The sequence below is a fragment of the Trichomycterus rosablanca genome, chromosome 5 (genome assembly GCF_030014385.1).
Source record: "Trichomycterus rosablanca isolate fTriRos1 chromosome 5, fTriRos1.hap1, whole genome shotgun sequence".
Classification (NCBI taxonomy): domain Eukaryota; kingdom Metazoa; phylum Chordata; class Actinopteri; order Siluriformes; family Trichomycteridae; genus Trichomycterus; species Trichomycterus rosablanca.
The window spans coordinates 43,446,743-43,463,716 of record NC_085992.1 but is presented as its reverse complement, the minus strand read 5'-3'; the positions used below and the strand labels follow the sequence as shown (position 1 = coordinate 43,463,716).

Here is a 16,974-nt window from a genome sequence, read left to right as displayed (position 1 = left end):
AAAATAGTCCACCAACCAAAAATATCCAGCCAACAGCGCTCTGTGGGCAGCGTCCTGTGACCACTGATGAAGGTCTAGAAGATGACCAACTCAAACAGCGTCAATAGATGAGCGATCGTCTCTGTCTTTACATCTACAAGGTGGACCAACTAGGTAGGAGTTTCTAATAGAGTGGACACAGTATTTAAAAACTCCAGCAACGCTGCTGTGTCTGATCCACTTATACCAGCACAACACACACTAACACACCACCACCATGTCAGTGTCACTGCAGTGCTAAGAATGATCCACCACCTAAATAATACCTGCTCTGTAGTGGTCCTGTGGGGGTCCTGACCATTGAAGAACAGCATGAAAGGGGCTAACAAAGTATGCAGAGAAACAGATGGACTACAGTCAGTAATTGTAGAACTACAAAGTGCTTCTATATGGTAAGTGGAGCTGATAAAATGGACCGTGAGTGTAGAAACGAGGAGGTGGTTTAATGTTATGGCTGATCGGTGTGTAGGTGGTATCTACCTACAGGCACAATGCATGAGCTTGAAAATTCAATATCTATAGTTGTCTTAGTTTGATTTACCAAGATTGAAATGGTTTTTGTGATTGCCAACTGTGTTTCTTTGGAAAAACACATTCATCTAACAAATTAATACAAAACAAAAGGGTGAAACAAAAAAAACAAATAGTGTTTTATTTGTATCTCAGAAAATTTAGCTGTAAGAGTGTAAGTACTCAGTGGTTCAGTTTGCATATACCCAACCTGTACTTTACACTATGTACAAACACCTTAATTTGTACAGTAATTCATTTATCCTTTTCGTTTCAATAACCCCTTCGTTCTGTTTAGGGTTATGGCACATGACAAGAAGGCACAAGCCAATGGAGCCAGACTACAGTCTGTCTTGTGTTTTTAGACATGAGAGAATATAAGAATCAAAATTACATCTTTATTAAACAAAAATGCAACACACACACACATCCTTTAAAGAAGATGTTAATAAATCAGATGCTGCTATGGTGCTATGAAGTTAAATTTAATCTGCCATTTGCCAACAGTTCAGTCTAATTGTGGTAATGTGGTAATGTGGTGGTGTAGTGAATGTTGTCTTTGCATGCATTAGGTCTCTTACTACCAATTAATAAATGTTTAAGTGCTACAGCTTTTCTGTATTGTTACCGACCATGTACAACCCCTTATGGCCACAATTTAGTATCTAATAATGGCTACATCAAACATGATAATGTGCCATGACAAAAAGTACAACTTAACTGTGAGCCAAGAAGTGAGCCAGGATGCAGCTGCCCTCACGGTAGCAGAACGTTTGTTTGAGCCATGTGGCAGAAGTGTTGTGGTGTGTATGCTTATAGACAAGTCCAGGGGAAGAGGGGGGCTAAGCTAAGTGTGTGTAGCTCCTGTAGCTTCAGTGCATCTCCCTGTTTATCTACCAAGAATACAACAAGGAGACTTGGAAGTTGCTAAGTGTATGCGGGAATCATGTTATGCTGATTGCTTCTGTGAATTTGGCTGGTACCACAGTGCTGGGTGTTGGCTGCTGTTCTCTAGTAGCTGTTCTCTAGTAGCTGTTCTCCTGTTATCTTTTAGCAGTGTTCTTTTAATAGTGGTGCTACCTATTTTGTTGCTGCCCCCCAGATTCTATATATTTATATGCTATTATTAGAAGTGCTTTGCCACTTTATCTATTCTAAAGTTTGGTCAGGACTAAGAAGTTGTGGACTAAGTTATTATGGTGTTTGTGCCGTGTTCACTGGAGTGATAAATATTGCAGTGCAGCGCATGTAAGTGATTTGGTTTGGAGTGCCAAATTGGGGGCTTCCTCTCTTTCTTTTTTGGGTTTTATTCACGTGTGTTGATGAGCCTGGAGCCTCTTGTTGGTCTCCCAGCTCCGGTGGTGCCTGACCAACCTTATTAGATAGGTGACATTTTAGCTTCTTATGCTTTTTAAGCAAGTAAACTGACAGCGACATGTAACTTTCCAGCCTTGTTTACTAAATAAAAACATTGTATATTCTTTAAACCCGTGTTCGTACATTTCTTCCAATCAGAGCTCCCCTTTGCTCTAGGTTTAAAACGAGGGGTGGCGTTGTTGGGTACTTAACAAGATAAGGGGGCGCCACTTATAGTTAGCATAAACATAGTTATTGTACCCATTAAAATGAGAGTAGGCCCAGGGGGCGCAGCGGGAGATTCCGCTAGCACACCAAGCGACTGGTGGCAACGGCAAGTTTTGAACCGGGGATCTCAGAATCTCACCGTTTGCCACCATTGGGCTAGGTTCCATCTAGTGGGCATTATTGACAGTGCCTGCAGCAGACACGTCTGTGCTAGGGAGGGATGACAGGACTATGTGGGTGGGGTCTTCAAATGCTGTGTAAAGACTCTAATTGGCAGATAGCGAGGCGCCTGTGCAGAGTGCATAGGTGAAAAAGGGTTCCATAAAGGGCTGCGCGCGGGTCGGAGAAGGCGTGAGGAGCAATATACCCACCTTGACTGCAATCAGGGATCCCCCAGCAGAGGAAGACAAATTGACTACGCTGAATTGGGAGGAAATGCATAAATAAAATAGAAAAAATTATGAAAGTAGGTGAACGTAAGTCTACGTAATAGACTAGCTACTAAATATAGTTGTGACAGTATATGTCTGGGAACTCTATGCCTTACATCTTAAACTTAACATTTAATCTGTTGATTAAAATTTATGATGCATTATGCATGGCTGACTCACATAATCCCCTAAAAGGCAGATAAGTAATCTTTTGATGACTTTAAGCAAAAGACAGAAATTTGATTCAACTGTGTCAGACAGTTGATGGATCACGGCGATAAACACAGATGTGATTTAGCAACAACCCAGCGTGTGACTTGTGATGAGCAGAATGAGTAATGACATTAACATCAGATGAAGGAAACGTTTGAGTAGAAGACAGTCATCCTTCACATCCTTTTCACATGGTAGTTAAATACATCAGCAGTATTGTAATAATGACATTTGTTATAACAACATCTTGTTATAGCATGTATACGTTTGAGTGTTGTTCTCAGTGTTTTTTTTAACAATTTAAAAATTAAGCTGTCTATAGAGTTTATTGACATACACTGATCAAGCATAACATTATGCCCACTTTCCTTATCTTGTGTTGGTCCCCCTTTTGCTGCCAAAACAGCCCTGCAACTGCGATGCACTGTGTATTCTGACACCTTTCTAGCAGAACCAGCATTAACTTCTTCAGCAATTTGAGCTACAGTAGCTCGTCTGTTGGATCTGACCACTGCAGACCGGGAACACCCCACAAGAGCTGCAGTTTTGGAGATGCTTTGACCCAGTCATCTAGCCATCACAATTTGGCCCTTGTCCAAATCACTCAAATCCTTACACTTGCCCATTTTTCCTTCTTCTAACACATCAACTTTAAGGATAAAATGTTCGCTTGCTGCCTAATATATCCCACCCACTAACAGGTGCCATGATAAAGAGATAATCAGTGTTATTCACTTCACCTGTCTGTGGTCATAATGTTATGTCTGGTCGGTGTATGTGTATTAATCTACTCTCCCAAATAATTTAGCAAAGCGACATTATATGGCAAAAAGGTGTCTTAAGTTTTGTCCAGGGATGGCAAGGCTGCTTTCCTGTCTGTGTGTTTTAATCATTGCCAGTTTGCTTGGTTTCCTTGTTTAGTTCTCTGGTAAGCATTTGGGTTGCAGCTCACTGGTGGACTGAGTAGCTGGCAAGGTGGCATTCTTTCACTTGTTTGTTGCCACTTAAGTCTGTTATTTTCTATGTGTTTCCTGGCGATTGTGTGGAGTGTTTGTGCTTGTCTATATCTTCTGCTTGGAGTTGTGGATTTGGCTTGGTTGTGCTTATTTTTTTAATGTTATTCATTTGTTTATTTATTCGCGTGTTTTTCTTTCTTTTGTTTTTGTAGCTTTTCAGCCACAGTGTTGTTCTGCTTAAGTTAAATAACCTGCATCTCTAATATAGCAGGAGCGGGGTTACACCCACCAGCCTCTCTTGCGATGCTCTTACCACCCTGTGATATGTTTGTGTATATAGTTGTAGCAAATGTATTTATCTAATTACATAAAACATAAAATATTAAAATATTTTTTATACATTTTTAAAAGTCCTAAAACTATATCTCAATTACTGTTATGGACTGTTTTGGGGTGTCTAAAGAGGAATACTTTTACTGTGCTACTTTGCCCTTTTTAATATCTAGTCCATTTATGCAAATAGTATATTATATGCAGTGACCTAATTTTATTGATGCACCATGTAACAGTTGGAGCAGATATGATCATAATGGTAGTAAGACATCAGACTCACTCACTTTCTTAACCGCTTATCTAATTAGGGTGCTAGGCACACAGTAACACCCTGGACGGGGCACCAGGCCATTGCAGGGCAGGCACACCTACACACACATTCACCTGTAAGGCAATTCAGTGTCTCCAATTAACCTGACTACATGTTTTTGGACTGTGGGAGGAAACCCATGCAGACACAGGAAGAACATGCAAACTTTACACAGAAAGGACCCTGCTTGGGGATCGAACAGGCGACAGTGCTACCGACCCATTTGAAATCTTTAAACACACACATTTAAAAAAGGCAAGTTTATTTATAAAGAAAGACTATCATTGGCACAATGATGAATGGTACAGAAAAAAAGGAAAAAACCTTAAACAAAAGCTGTAATAAACTATGCAGTGTTATTTTACCAGGAATCCACTTAACATGTTCTTGTGCGTGTAGCCACTGGGGCTCAGTGTAGCTGTTTCCATTACCATAATCCTGAAACATTGACATGGGTAAAGGAAATGAGAGCATCAGCAGCTGAGAGGAGGGATGATTTAATGATGCATTACAAATACCTTATTTGAAAGGTGTTACACATAGCAAATGTCTACAGATTGTAAAACAATGGGGCTTTTTCTGGAAATGATTTAGTGTAACAATGTATATATGCATATGTGTGTGTCTGTCTATATAGATATATAGATAGGGGACAGTGGTAGCCTAGTGGGTAGAGCTTTGGGCTATCAACTGAAAGGTTGAGAGTTCAAATCCCAGCTCTGCCATGCACAAATAAAGGCATTGTTCTTATATTTATATATATAAATATACAGTATATATACTGTATATATATATATATATATATATACTGTATATATACTGTATATATATAGTGGGTGGGATATATTAGGCAGCAACATTTTATCCTCAAGGTTGATGTGTTCGAAGCAGGAAAAATGGACAAGAGTGAGCATTTGAGTGAGTTTGACAAGGGCCAATTTTGATGGCTAGACGACTGGGTCAGAGCATCTCCAAAACTGCAGCTCTTGTGGGGTGTTCCCGGTCCGCAGTGGTCAGTATCTATCAAAAGTGGTCCAACAAAGGAACAATAGTAATCCAGTGACAGGGTCATGGGCGGCCAAGGCTTACTGATGCACGTGGGGAGCAAAGGCTGGCCCGTGTGGTCTGATCCAACAGACGAGCTACTGTAGCTCAAATTGAAGAAGTTAATGCTGGTTCTGATAGAAAGTTTTAGAATACACAGTGCATCACAGTTTGTTGTGTATGGGGCTGCATGGCCGCAGACCAGTCAGGGTGCCCATGCTGACCCTTGTCCACCGCCGAAAGTGCCAACCATGGGCACGTGGAGGCCCCACCTCGCAACTTACAGGAGTTAAATGATCTGCTGCTAACATCTTGGTGCCAGATACCACAGCACACCTTCAGGGGTCTGGTGGAGTCCATGCCTCGACGGGTCAGGGTTGTTTTGGCAGCAAAAAGGGGGACCAACACAATATTAGGAAGGTGATCATAATGTTATGCCTGATCTGTGTATAGACATATAAACATATAGACATGTTTACATTGCAGTCATAAAAAATAAATATGTGACTTGCAAACAGTTAAACAATGTTATGCTGATAACTGTAATTGTAATTTTTTTGGTTATGTGCTTTCTGTCCTCACGCAGGGGGAAAGAGTTTGGACATGATGTGGATTTTATCCTGACTGTACCTGAGCCTGGTAGAGAAGATAGACTTCTGCCTGCAGTGATTAATAGACTCCAGAGTCAAGTAAGTGCTGTAAAGTCTCACACGTTCTCCACCAACCCTTACTAATGGTGACATCTAGTTAGTGACATCTAGTTAGAACAGTTAGTGTTCAAATGCACTTGATGTGCTTTCGGGTCCCCCAGAGCACTAATTAAAGAAAAAAAGTGGGTTTTTTTTTCAATTATCTCATTTAACTGACAGTAATTAATTAGCAACATTACTGCTAATAAACTCTTTAAGCATTGGTTTAATTACAGAGGTAAATTCTAGATTATTGGGTAATATACTATATTTTGACATGTTTGACTATAATGAAAAACAGTGCTTCCTCTCCACTGATGTTGACCTCCACTCTGACTGAGGAGAGCCGTGACTAACACACGCCCCCTCCGACTGCATTTTTTCACCTGCACAAGACAAGTTTAAATGTGGATCAGCTTTGTGTATGGAGAGACACACCCTGATCACATTATCCCTCGTCTCTGTGCAGGCGCCATCAATCAGCCAGCAGAGGTCGTAATTGCATCAGTTATGAGGAATCTCCTTTGGTACCCTCCCTTTTGTTTGTATAGGCGCTTAGGCTGTTGGTAGCAGAGCTGAGATTTGAACCGACAAGTTTGAGATGTCAGCTCTGGTGTGCTAGCGTGTTTTGCCGCCCTTGTTTGAGCGTGCATGTTTTTTGCTTTTTGTTTATTTAGCCAGATAAGTGGTGTTAACATGTGAATCAAAGTACATTACACTGATGAAATAGCGTTCTAAGTGTAAAGTGACTGTGATTATGAGGAAAACTACCAATCTGTCTCGCCTTCATTAATAAATTATTTATACACCCTTAAGGTGTGTGAAATCCAGAAAAGTATTAAAGCTCTTCATCCAAGGAGAAAAATATCAGTTCCCTTATACCTGATAAAATAGATCAAGACTTCAAAACCTATATTTAGGGGTTTTATTTTCACTGCAGAGGATTTCTACACAACAAAGAAGAAATTTACACTTTAACTCCCTTAGACCCATGAATCACATGATATCTGGAGTGCCCTGAAAATCCCAAACCCTCATACTTACTGTTTTTCTCAGGAGCGTGACTAAATCCCACAGAGTACAATTTATCTATTTTGTCTATTCTTTAACAATATAAAAAAAGTCAGACCAAAGTCAGATCCATCACACGAAATGTAGAAAAATCTCAAATTGGGGGCGTAAAGTTAAGCAACTCGCCAATATACACTGATCAGCCATTAATTAAAACCACCCCCTTGTTTCTACATACTGTCCATTTTATCGGCTCCACTTACCATATAGAAGCACTTTGTAGTCCTACAATTACTGACTGTAGTGCATCATGCTTTGTTAGCCCCCTTTCATGCTGTTCTTCAATGGTCAGGACCCCCACAGGACCACCACAGAGCAGGTATTATTTAGGTGGTGGATCATTCTTAGCACTGCAGTGACACTGACATGGTGGTTGTGTGTTAGTGTGTGTTGTGCTGGTATGAGTGGATCAGACACAGCAGTGCTGCTGGAGTTTTTAAATACCGTGTCCACTCTATTAGACACTCCTACTTAGATGGTTCACCTTGTAGATGTAAAGACAGAGACGATCGCTCATAGATTGCTGCTGTTTGAGTTGGTCATCTTCTAGACCTTCATCATTGGTCACAGGATGCTGCCCACAGGGTGCTGTTGGCTGGATGTTTTTGGTTGGTGGACTATTCTCAGTTCAGCAGGGACAGTGAGGTGTTTAAAAACTCCATCAGTGCTGCTGTGTTTGATCCACTCATACCAGCACAACACACACTAACACACCACCACCATGTCAGTGTCACTGCAGTGCTGAGAGTGATCCACCACCTAAATAATATCTGCTCTGTGGTGGTCCTGGGAGAGTCCTGACAATTAAGGAACAGGGTGAAAGCAGGCTAAAAAACTATGCAGAGAAACAGACAGACTACAGTCAGTAATTGTAGAACTACAAAGTGCTTCTATATGGAAAGTTATAAAATGGACAGTGTGTGTAGAAACAAGGAGGTGGTTGTAATGTTATGGTTGATCAGTGTATATAAAAAGAAATAAATGTTCCTAGTTAAATTAATTAATATACCTTCAATTGATTTCAAAGAAATGGGGATAAATAATTTAAGGCATTGTAAACAAGGCATTATTACAACAGGTAAGCTAAGTAATGGCTGTAAAAATCTCTGTAGGAAATAGCACTTTGACTTGTTTATATATTAGTATGCATTGTTTTGTTTTGACTGTCACATATAACAGCATTTTTTATTGTTTTGATATTGAACAACACACCAACTGAGATCTGTACAAGCATCAAACTAATATGCTGTATTTCTGGTTCTGTAAGCTACTTTCCTCTTTTGACTGTGTATACTGCTGTAACAGTATAAAATGGATTGATTGACAGATAGATAGATGGATGATGGATGGATGAAGGGCTGAGCTGAAGGTTTGACTGATCTAGTGAAGCCCAGAGAATAGACAAACAGGATGAAGCTGAATATATTTTGTAATAATGAAGGCAGTTAATTAACTGATTTGGGAATTTGAAAGCTGCAGTGACAGATCTGTCAAACATTCTTCTGGAGGAACTTTTGTGCTTTTGTAAATCTGTCACTATTAAGCACAAGATCGGTTGAACAGGAGGAGAATTAGAAGTAGGGAGAAGATATTGTCCCTTCAGACACACATAATATTTTTGATGAGCACATAGGTATACAATTATGTAGGGATGGAGGACAAAAGCTGTTCAGAACTAAAATAAATATACAGACACACGTGTCAAAGAAATGTGATGATGTGGTCAGTTAGATATGATTATTTCTTTATTTACCAGCTTTTATACACCACTTGATACACTATTTATTCAGATACAGATAAGACCATAAATAAAGACTCAAACTGCTGGTTGTAGATTTACCCCACTAATCTATTTTTCTTCCTGTTAAGTGGTTTTTAATTTCCACCCACTATTACAAAGTAGCTACCTGTGTGGGAGGGTTAAGGGTACCATGTTATTTATCTGAGACACATGAAACCAGCTCATGCAGTGTTATTGACTAGTGCTATTGTGATAGAAAGGGTGTGAATGTCATCCTTTGTCAGCTATTAAGCTTGACTATTAGTCAGTCACACTGTATGTCCAGATGACTGGACTTGTGTTCTGTAAAACTGGTTATATTGGTATATATATATATACAGTGTATCACAAAAGTGAGTACACCCCTCACATTTCTGCAGATATTTAAGTATATCTTTTCATGGGACAACACTGACAAAATGACACTTTGAGACAATGAAAAGTAGTCTGTGTGCAGCTTATATAACAGTGTAAATTTATTCTTCCCTCAAAATAACTCAATATACAGCCATTAATGTCTAAACCACCGGCAACAAAAGTGAGTACACCCCTAAGAGACTACACCCCTAAATGTCCAAATTGAGCACTGCTTGTCATTTTCCCTCCAAAATGTCATGTGATTTGTTAGTGTTACTAGGTCTCAGGTGTGCATAGGGAGCAGGTGTGTTCAATTTAGTAGTACAGCTCTCACACTCTCTCATACTGGTCACTGAAAGTTCCAACATGGCACCTCATGGCAAAGAACTCTCTGAGGATCTTAAAAGACGAATTGTTGCGCTACATGAAGATGGCCAAGGCTACAAGAAGATTGCCAACACCCTGAAACTGAGCTGCAGCACAGTGGCCAAGATCATCCAGCATTTTAAAAGAGCAGGGTCCACTCAGAACAGACCTCGCGTTGGTCGTCCAAAGAAGCTGAGTGCACGTGCTCAGCGTCACATCCAACTGCTGTCTTTGAAAGATAGGTGCAGGAGTGCTGTCAGCATTGCTGCAGAGATTGAAAAGGTGAGGGGTCAGCCTGTCAGTGCTCAGACCATACGCCGCACACTACATCAAATTGGTCTGCATGGCTGTCACCCCAGAAGGAAGCCTCTTCTGAAGTCTCTACACAAGAAAGCCCGCAAACAGTTTGCTGAAGACATGTCAACAAAGGACATGGATTACTGGAACCATGTACTATGGTCTGATGAGACCAATATTAATTTGTTTGGTTCAGATGGTCTCAAGCATGTGTGGCGGCAATCAGGTGAGGAGTACAAAGATAAGTGTGTCATGCCTACAGTCAAGCATGGTGGTGGGAATGCCATGGTCTGGGGATGCATGAGTGCAGCAAGTGTTGGGGAGTTACATTTCATTGAGGGACACATGAACTCCAATATGTACTGTGAAATACTGAGCAGAGCATGATCCCCTCCCTCCAGAAACTGGGTCGCAGGGCAGTGTTCCAGCATGATAATGACTCCAAACACACCTCTAAGACGACCACTGCTTTATTGAAGAGGCTGAGGGTAAAGGTGATGGACTGGCCAAGCATGTCTCCAGACCTAAACCCAATAGAACATCTTTGGGGCATCCTCAAGCGGAAGGTGGAGGAGCGCAAAGTCTCGAATATCCGCCAGCTCCGTGATGTCGTCATGGAGGAGTGAAAAAGCATTCCAGTGGCAACCTGTGAAGCTCTGGTAAACTCCATGCCCAGGAGAGTTAAGGCAGTTCTGGGAAATAATGGTGGCCACACAAAATATTGACACTTCAGGAACTTTCACTAAGGGGTGTACTCACTTTTGTTGCCGGTGGTTTAGACATTAATGGCTGTATATTGAGTTATTTTGAGGGAAGAATAAATTTACACTGTTATATAAGCTGCACACAGACTACTTTTCATTGTGTCAAAGTGTCATTTTGTTAGTGTTGTCAAATGAAAAGATATACTTAAATATCTGCAGAAATGTGAGGGGTGTACTCACTTTTGTGATACACTGTATATATACCAATCAGCCATAACATTAAAACCACCTCCTTGTTTCTACACTGACTGTCCATTTTATCAGCTATACTTACCATATAGAAGCACTTGTAGTTCCACAATTACTGACTGAAGTCCATCTGTTTCTCTGCATGCTTTGTTAGCCCACTTTCACCCTGTTCTTCAATGGTCAGGAACCCCACAGGTATTATTTGAGTGGTGGATCATTCTCGGCACTGCAGTGACAACGACATGGTGGTGGTGTGTTAGTGTGTGTTGTGCTGGTATAAGTAGATCAGACACAGCAGCGCTGATGGAATTTTTAAACACCTCACTGTCACTGGAATAGTTAACCAGCCAAAAATATCCAGCCAACAGCGCCCCGTGGGCAGCATCCTGTGACCACATACGAAGGTCTAGAAGATGACCAACTGAAACAGTGTCAATAGATGAGCGATCGTCTCTGACTTTACATCTACAAGGTGGACCAACTAGGTAGGAGTGTCTTATAGAGTGGACACTGAGTGGACACTGCATTTTAAAACTCCAGCAGTGCTGCTGTGTCTCATCCACTCATACCAGCACAACACACACTAACACACCACCACCATGTCAGTGTCACTGCAGTGCTGAGAATGATCCACCACCTAAATAATACCTGCTCTGTGGTGGTCCTGTGGGGGTCCTAACCATTGAAGATCAGGGTGAAAGCAGGCTAAAAAGGTATGTAGAAAAAACAGATGGACTACAGTCAGTAATTGTTGAACTACAAAGTGCTTCTATATGGTCAGTAAAGCTGATAAAACGGACAGTGAGTGTAGAAACAAGGAGGTGGTTTTAATGTTATGGCTGATCAGTGTATACATATACCTGAATATATATTGTGTGTTTTTCTCCCATTGTCTCCCAATTTAGTGTAGCTCAATTTGTGTTCCTCTGCTGGGGATCCCTGATTTTTGGCAGTTTGCTGCTGACGCCTCCTCCGACCCACGCGCAGCCCTTAACGGAACCCTTTTCCACCCATGCACTCTGCACAGTCGCCTATATCCGCCAATCAGGGTCCTTACACAGCATTTGAAGACCCCACCCACATATTCTGGTCACCCCTCTCTGCAGGCACTGCCAATTATACTCGCTAGATAATGCCCAGCTGACAGGTGGCAATGCTGAGTTTTGAATTGAGAAGTTCAGAATCTCGGTGCTGGTGTGCAAAATGAATTTAACACAGCAAGAATTTAAATTTTTGTGCACTGTTACAATTCTCTACAAGTATTTATATGTTACTTTGCCTTTTCTATACCTAACTTCTACCTAAGTTTATGTATGGGTGTATGTGTGTGTTTGTGGCTGCTCTTGTGTTTAGCATCACAGTGGATTATTCTGGTTATTCCTGATTTGACACAGTTTCTTTTTTTTTACGCTGAACGCCCTTTCTGAGGCAACCTTAGTTCTATCCGGGCTTGGGACTAGCACTAAGAACACTCTGTCAGGTGCACCTTACAATTTGCTAGGCTGTTCAGTCATTCCTAACCAGACATAGCCAATCATGTCTGTATGGATGCCCAACTGACTGGCAGCACCACTTAGATTCGAACACATAAGATCTTAGTGGTAGCAGACTAGTGTATTTTACTCCTGTGCCACCCGAGTGCCCAGTGTATGTGTATATATATGAGGGATCTTCAAAAAGTTTCAGCACTTTTATATTTTGGTTGGAAATGGTGAGGGCGGGAGGAGTAGTGATTGGTCATGTCTGAGACTCTGAGAGCGAGCTTATGGTCTGGATTTAGCACCGTCTGATTTCCACCTTTTTGGGTGCTCAAAGAAGCTTTAAGGAGAAGAAGATTTTCATGTGGTGATGTAAAAGCAGCCGTGCATCACGCTGGAAAAATTCATCAGAAGGTGACTGTGGAAAAGTGATGTAATTTGTTTTTGAATTTTCTAATAAATAGAGTTTAAAAAGTGCAGAAACTTTTTGAAGAACCCTTGTATGTGTGTGCTTTGAAATGTGCATATAAAGACGGATGTGTGTTTCATTTCTGATTAAATGCACTGTGAGTGCATCTCTTAATGTCGCTTCTAGCTGGTATGTTTTGTTTAATTTTCTCTTTCATGTTTTCTCTTTTGTGATTTTGCTGGTTTGCTTTTTAAAGTGTTCGGTCAGTGGATGCATATTTTTCTCGGCTTTCAGCACAACCCAGGCAATATAAAATGGTTAGTAAAAGGTTAAATATCATTAGCATTATGAGTTTGGTGTCTGATGCTGTAACAATGTTGTAGGACTAACATATGCCTACAGTTAACCCTCTGACATTAAGACAGGGTAGTGGACAAAAGTTAAGTGAGGTACTTTTCCACAAGACATGCTGACCAGTACACATTAGTAGGTCTCCATCAGAGACTATGGGTGTGTTCGAAAACATAGTGATCTCTCTACATAGACAGCATTTTACGTTATCCTACACACGCTCCCAAGAAGAAGACTGTTTGAAATCCTAGATGCCTTAATATGCTCACTAGTAAGGTATCTTAAAATTTCAACGCTATTTTGACTCAAGAACGAGTGAGCATCAATGCTGTCTTATGCCAAGTTCACACTACACGACTTTCCAAGTTGTCAGGTCGCTGTACAGTTCACACTACACGACTGGATCGCTTGTATTCGGGAGTCTTTTAAGTCGGTGTGTATTTCACACTACACGACTGATCGGTGATAGGGGGTTTCACACTACACCATCTATCACCAACTGGAATCGCAGACGAGCTTCTCTGGTCTCCCAAACTACGTTTTGTCATGAAAACAAACTTGAGATGTGACGAGGGGTTTAATGATACCACGTCCAAAAATGCACGTCAACAAGTAGCGAGCGATCAAAGTTTGTATGCTGATGTGCAGCGTAAAAACAAGTAGGAAAAATAAATGAATCTGAGTGGATTTGGCTACGCTAACAGCATGGATTGTTCTATAGTGAGTTGGAGGTTAATAAATATTTTATGCAATACAGAGTTGGTGTTTTGTAGAGAACGATAAGGTCAGAAATACTGTAAAACGTGTGTGTGTCGATGTATTCTGATATAAACTATATTAAGCCCCTGTCCCACCTATTACACACCTCACACCGTATCTTGTGTTCTCATTGGCTGTTCGACATAGCACTCATTTCCAGTCGGAAAACACCTATCCAGATATCTGACATGCTAGAAATCTCGATTCGGCTTGGCGAGCCGCTCGGATCCAGTTGTTGGGTAGTTCACACATAGCGATCGAGAGCCGAGTTTCGATCGCCGAGCAAACGCCGAGTTGCTCTCGAGCCGGCAAATCTAGCGCCAACCAGTCGCCGACGAAAATCAGGGCAAAAGTCGTGTAGTGTGAACTACGCATTAGCGGCGAAGGCAATCCCAGCATTTAATGCGGCACAACTTTTCTCACAGAAAAATAACAAATATGGCGGACGGTGCGGAGAAACTAACGAGTTATTTTCGAACGTAAATAAATTATTATTGATTTTTAATTTGTATAAACATGCAGAAGTGTTTTTATTTGCAATTTCAGGCTTGTCAGTTAATTTAACCATTTTTGGTACACGGAGGGAGATGTTAGTTGACATGCTAGTGTGTTGTGCCACCCCATCCCATTGGTTTGAATGGCATGAGGCTAACTGTGTTAGCTTAGTTAGCGAATCGCTGTCAATGACTTATTAGAATCCTCTCTGCCTATGTAGGCAGTAAGACAGCAAGACAGCTTACTAGGTTTTCAAACACACCATATATTATTAAAATCTGAAGGAACTTCAAGGCATTAGTAGCTGCTTTTGGAAGCCTGACAGAAAGAAGGGAGAAGAGATGAAAAGGAAATGATTATGAGTGTGAGGAAGACTTGACTAGATGTCTTTGTCTTTGAATATGTCATAAAACACTTAGCCTGGAATAGAAAATGGAACAAAGGCGAGGGGAAGAAACATACTGAGGGTGTGAAAGAATATAAACAAGCTGCAAAAGTGCTACAGAAGACGGTGAGGGAAAGTGGGAAAGATGGAGCAGCGGTTAGACAGACAGTGACAGAGAAAGAATGATGAAGAAGAAGACTTGTCAGCACCTGGCTCCTCAGAGACAAGTGTAGTAGAGGAGGGGATAATTAGTGGGAGGCGTTTGATAAAATGCAGTCAGTGGCACTGGCTGTGCTGGCGCTGCGGTTGCCTGCTGGCCCCAGTCTCTGTCATTTCCACGCTAAAAATCTCAGAGATTTAAAATAACCCAGCACCTACTCGCCTTTCTCTCTGTTCTCATTCTCCATGTCTCTCGCCCATGCTAGGTTTCTCTCTCACTCTGCCTTCAGTTTTGCCTCCTCGAGCTTTAGTACATGCTGGTAATTAGCCCTTTTCACTTTTCCTGGCAGAAACTTTGCCTCGCTTTAAAGCTGCGGCTTCCTGTAGGGACGTGGGTGCGTTCGTGCTGGAAAAGCAGGAAGTTTGCCTCCGCAGGCCTCCCGGGGGCAAGAAAGTATGGTAGAGAGCCGCTGATTAAGTGGAGGTAGTAGAGGTCGTCGTACGCCACGTAACCTTGTCATGCTGATCTGGGCCCCTGGGGTGCCTGCAGCATCGCTGGGGCTCAATATCACACGTCTTGTTCTTATTCTTTCAGCCCACGAGGAGGTAAAAATACATCCGAAGTGGAAAAAAGACTGACCTTGTAAAAATGGCCTTCATCATCTTTCATTTTTTATCCAGCAGCCAGATATAAAAGCATAAGTGAGGGCCAGAGGAGAGGGCAGCCATCGCTACCACAGAGACAGATGAGAGGAAGCGCTGGCCTAGAATCAGAAAATTCAGTGACCCTGTTTGCCACCTGCTTTTATGCTACTTGATATTTTATTTAGTCAGTTTCAGCTGAGAAGAAAGTTAAAGGTGAGCAGTCCCATCTGGCTGTTATTAAAGGAAGAACGTAATCGTTTTATCCCCATCCAAAGCCTACCTGTAAACACTGGGTACAAGCCAGGAATACACCCTGAACAGTCCAAACTTCCCACAGACAGTGACTAGACGTGTGTGTCTGTCTGGCAGTTGTAGCCTAACGATTAGGGTACTGGACTAGCAATCTGAAGGTCACTGGTTCAAACCCCACCACTGCCAGGTTGCTGCTGTTGGGCTCTTGAGCAAGGCGCTTAACTCTCAACTGCTCAGACTATATACTGTCACAGTACTGTAAGTCGCATTGAATAAAGGCGTCTGCTAAACCTAGGTCTCTACTAAATCACTAGGCACAATGCAGTAACACACCCACTAGAGCGGAGGTTCTTAAGCTTTTTATCTTTTAGACCCCCCTGAGTTAAATAAAAAAAAAAAATTGGGGACCCCCCCTTGACACGGGTTATGATATTATTCTTATGCTTTCAGCAAGGATGACAACCAGTATTATGTTCGGCATTAACATCTGAATCTGAATTGGGCGTTTGTGTCCATTCTCAAAGATCCAACGTAAGCTACATGCAGTTTAAGATAGATAAAAAATAGATGTATCACGAGAACTCTCCCATATACCAATAGTCCATTCATTTTCCTGTCCCATCATGTGTTATTCTTTTAACTCTTCTCAATTTTACTCCTCTCACTGAGGCCCTTGAGAACCACTGCAGTAGAGGACACCAATCCAATCATGGGGCCTTGGCTATTGGTATCCCCAGACATAGCCAGTCATTCCTGTATGTAGACCCTCGACCAGCTGTTAGCACTGTTCAAACGATGGATCACAGCAGTAGCAGGCTAGTGTAATTTACCGCTGCGCCACCTGAGCGTCCCAATAATAATCATCATTTAATGATATAGTAATCTTCACAACCATGAATAATTTACACAATATGTCCCCAAATGACACACATGTAAAACATAGATTAAAAATAATGCTTAGTATATCATTCATTTCTTTTGTTTCTTTGATCATTTCCAGTCTATTGCTCTCACAACCATTGCTGCACGAACAACACATGCCACATGATGTCCCTGATACATATAAAGATGCAGACTGTTTATATTCTTACCATCCAACAGCAATGTA

The 16,974-nt window shown here is 41.5% G+C and overlaps 1 protein-coding gene across 1 annotated transcript in view; it reads left to right on the top strand.

Moving 5' to 3' along the window:
* Window positions 1-16,974, top strand: part of dntt (deoxynucleotidyltransferase, terminal) — a 197,472-nt gene that overhangs the window by 93,282 nt on the left and 87,216 nt on the right. The window contains exon 8 of the mRNA XM_062995251.1: window positions 6,007-6,109. Within this exon, the coding sequence (XP_062851321.1) occupies window positions 6,007-6,109 (103 nt within the window). The remainder of the gene's footprint in view (window positions 1-6,006; window positions 6,110-16,974) is intronic.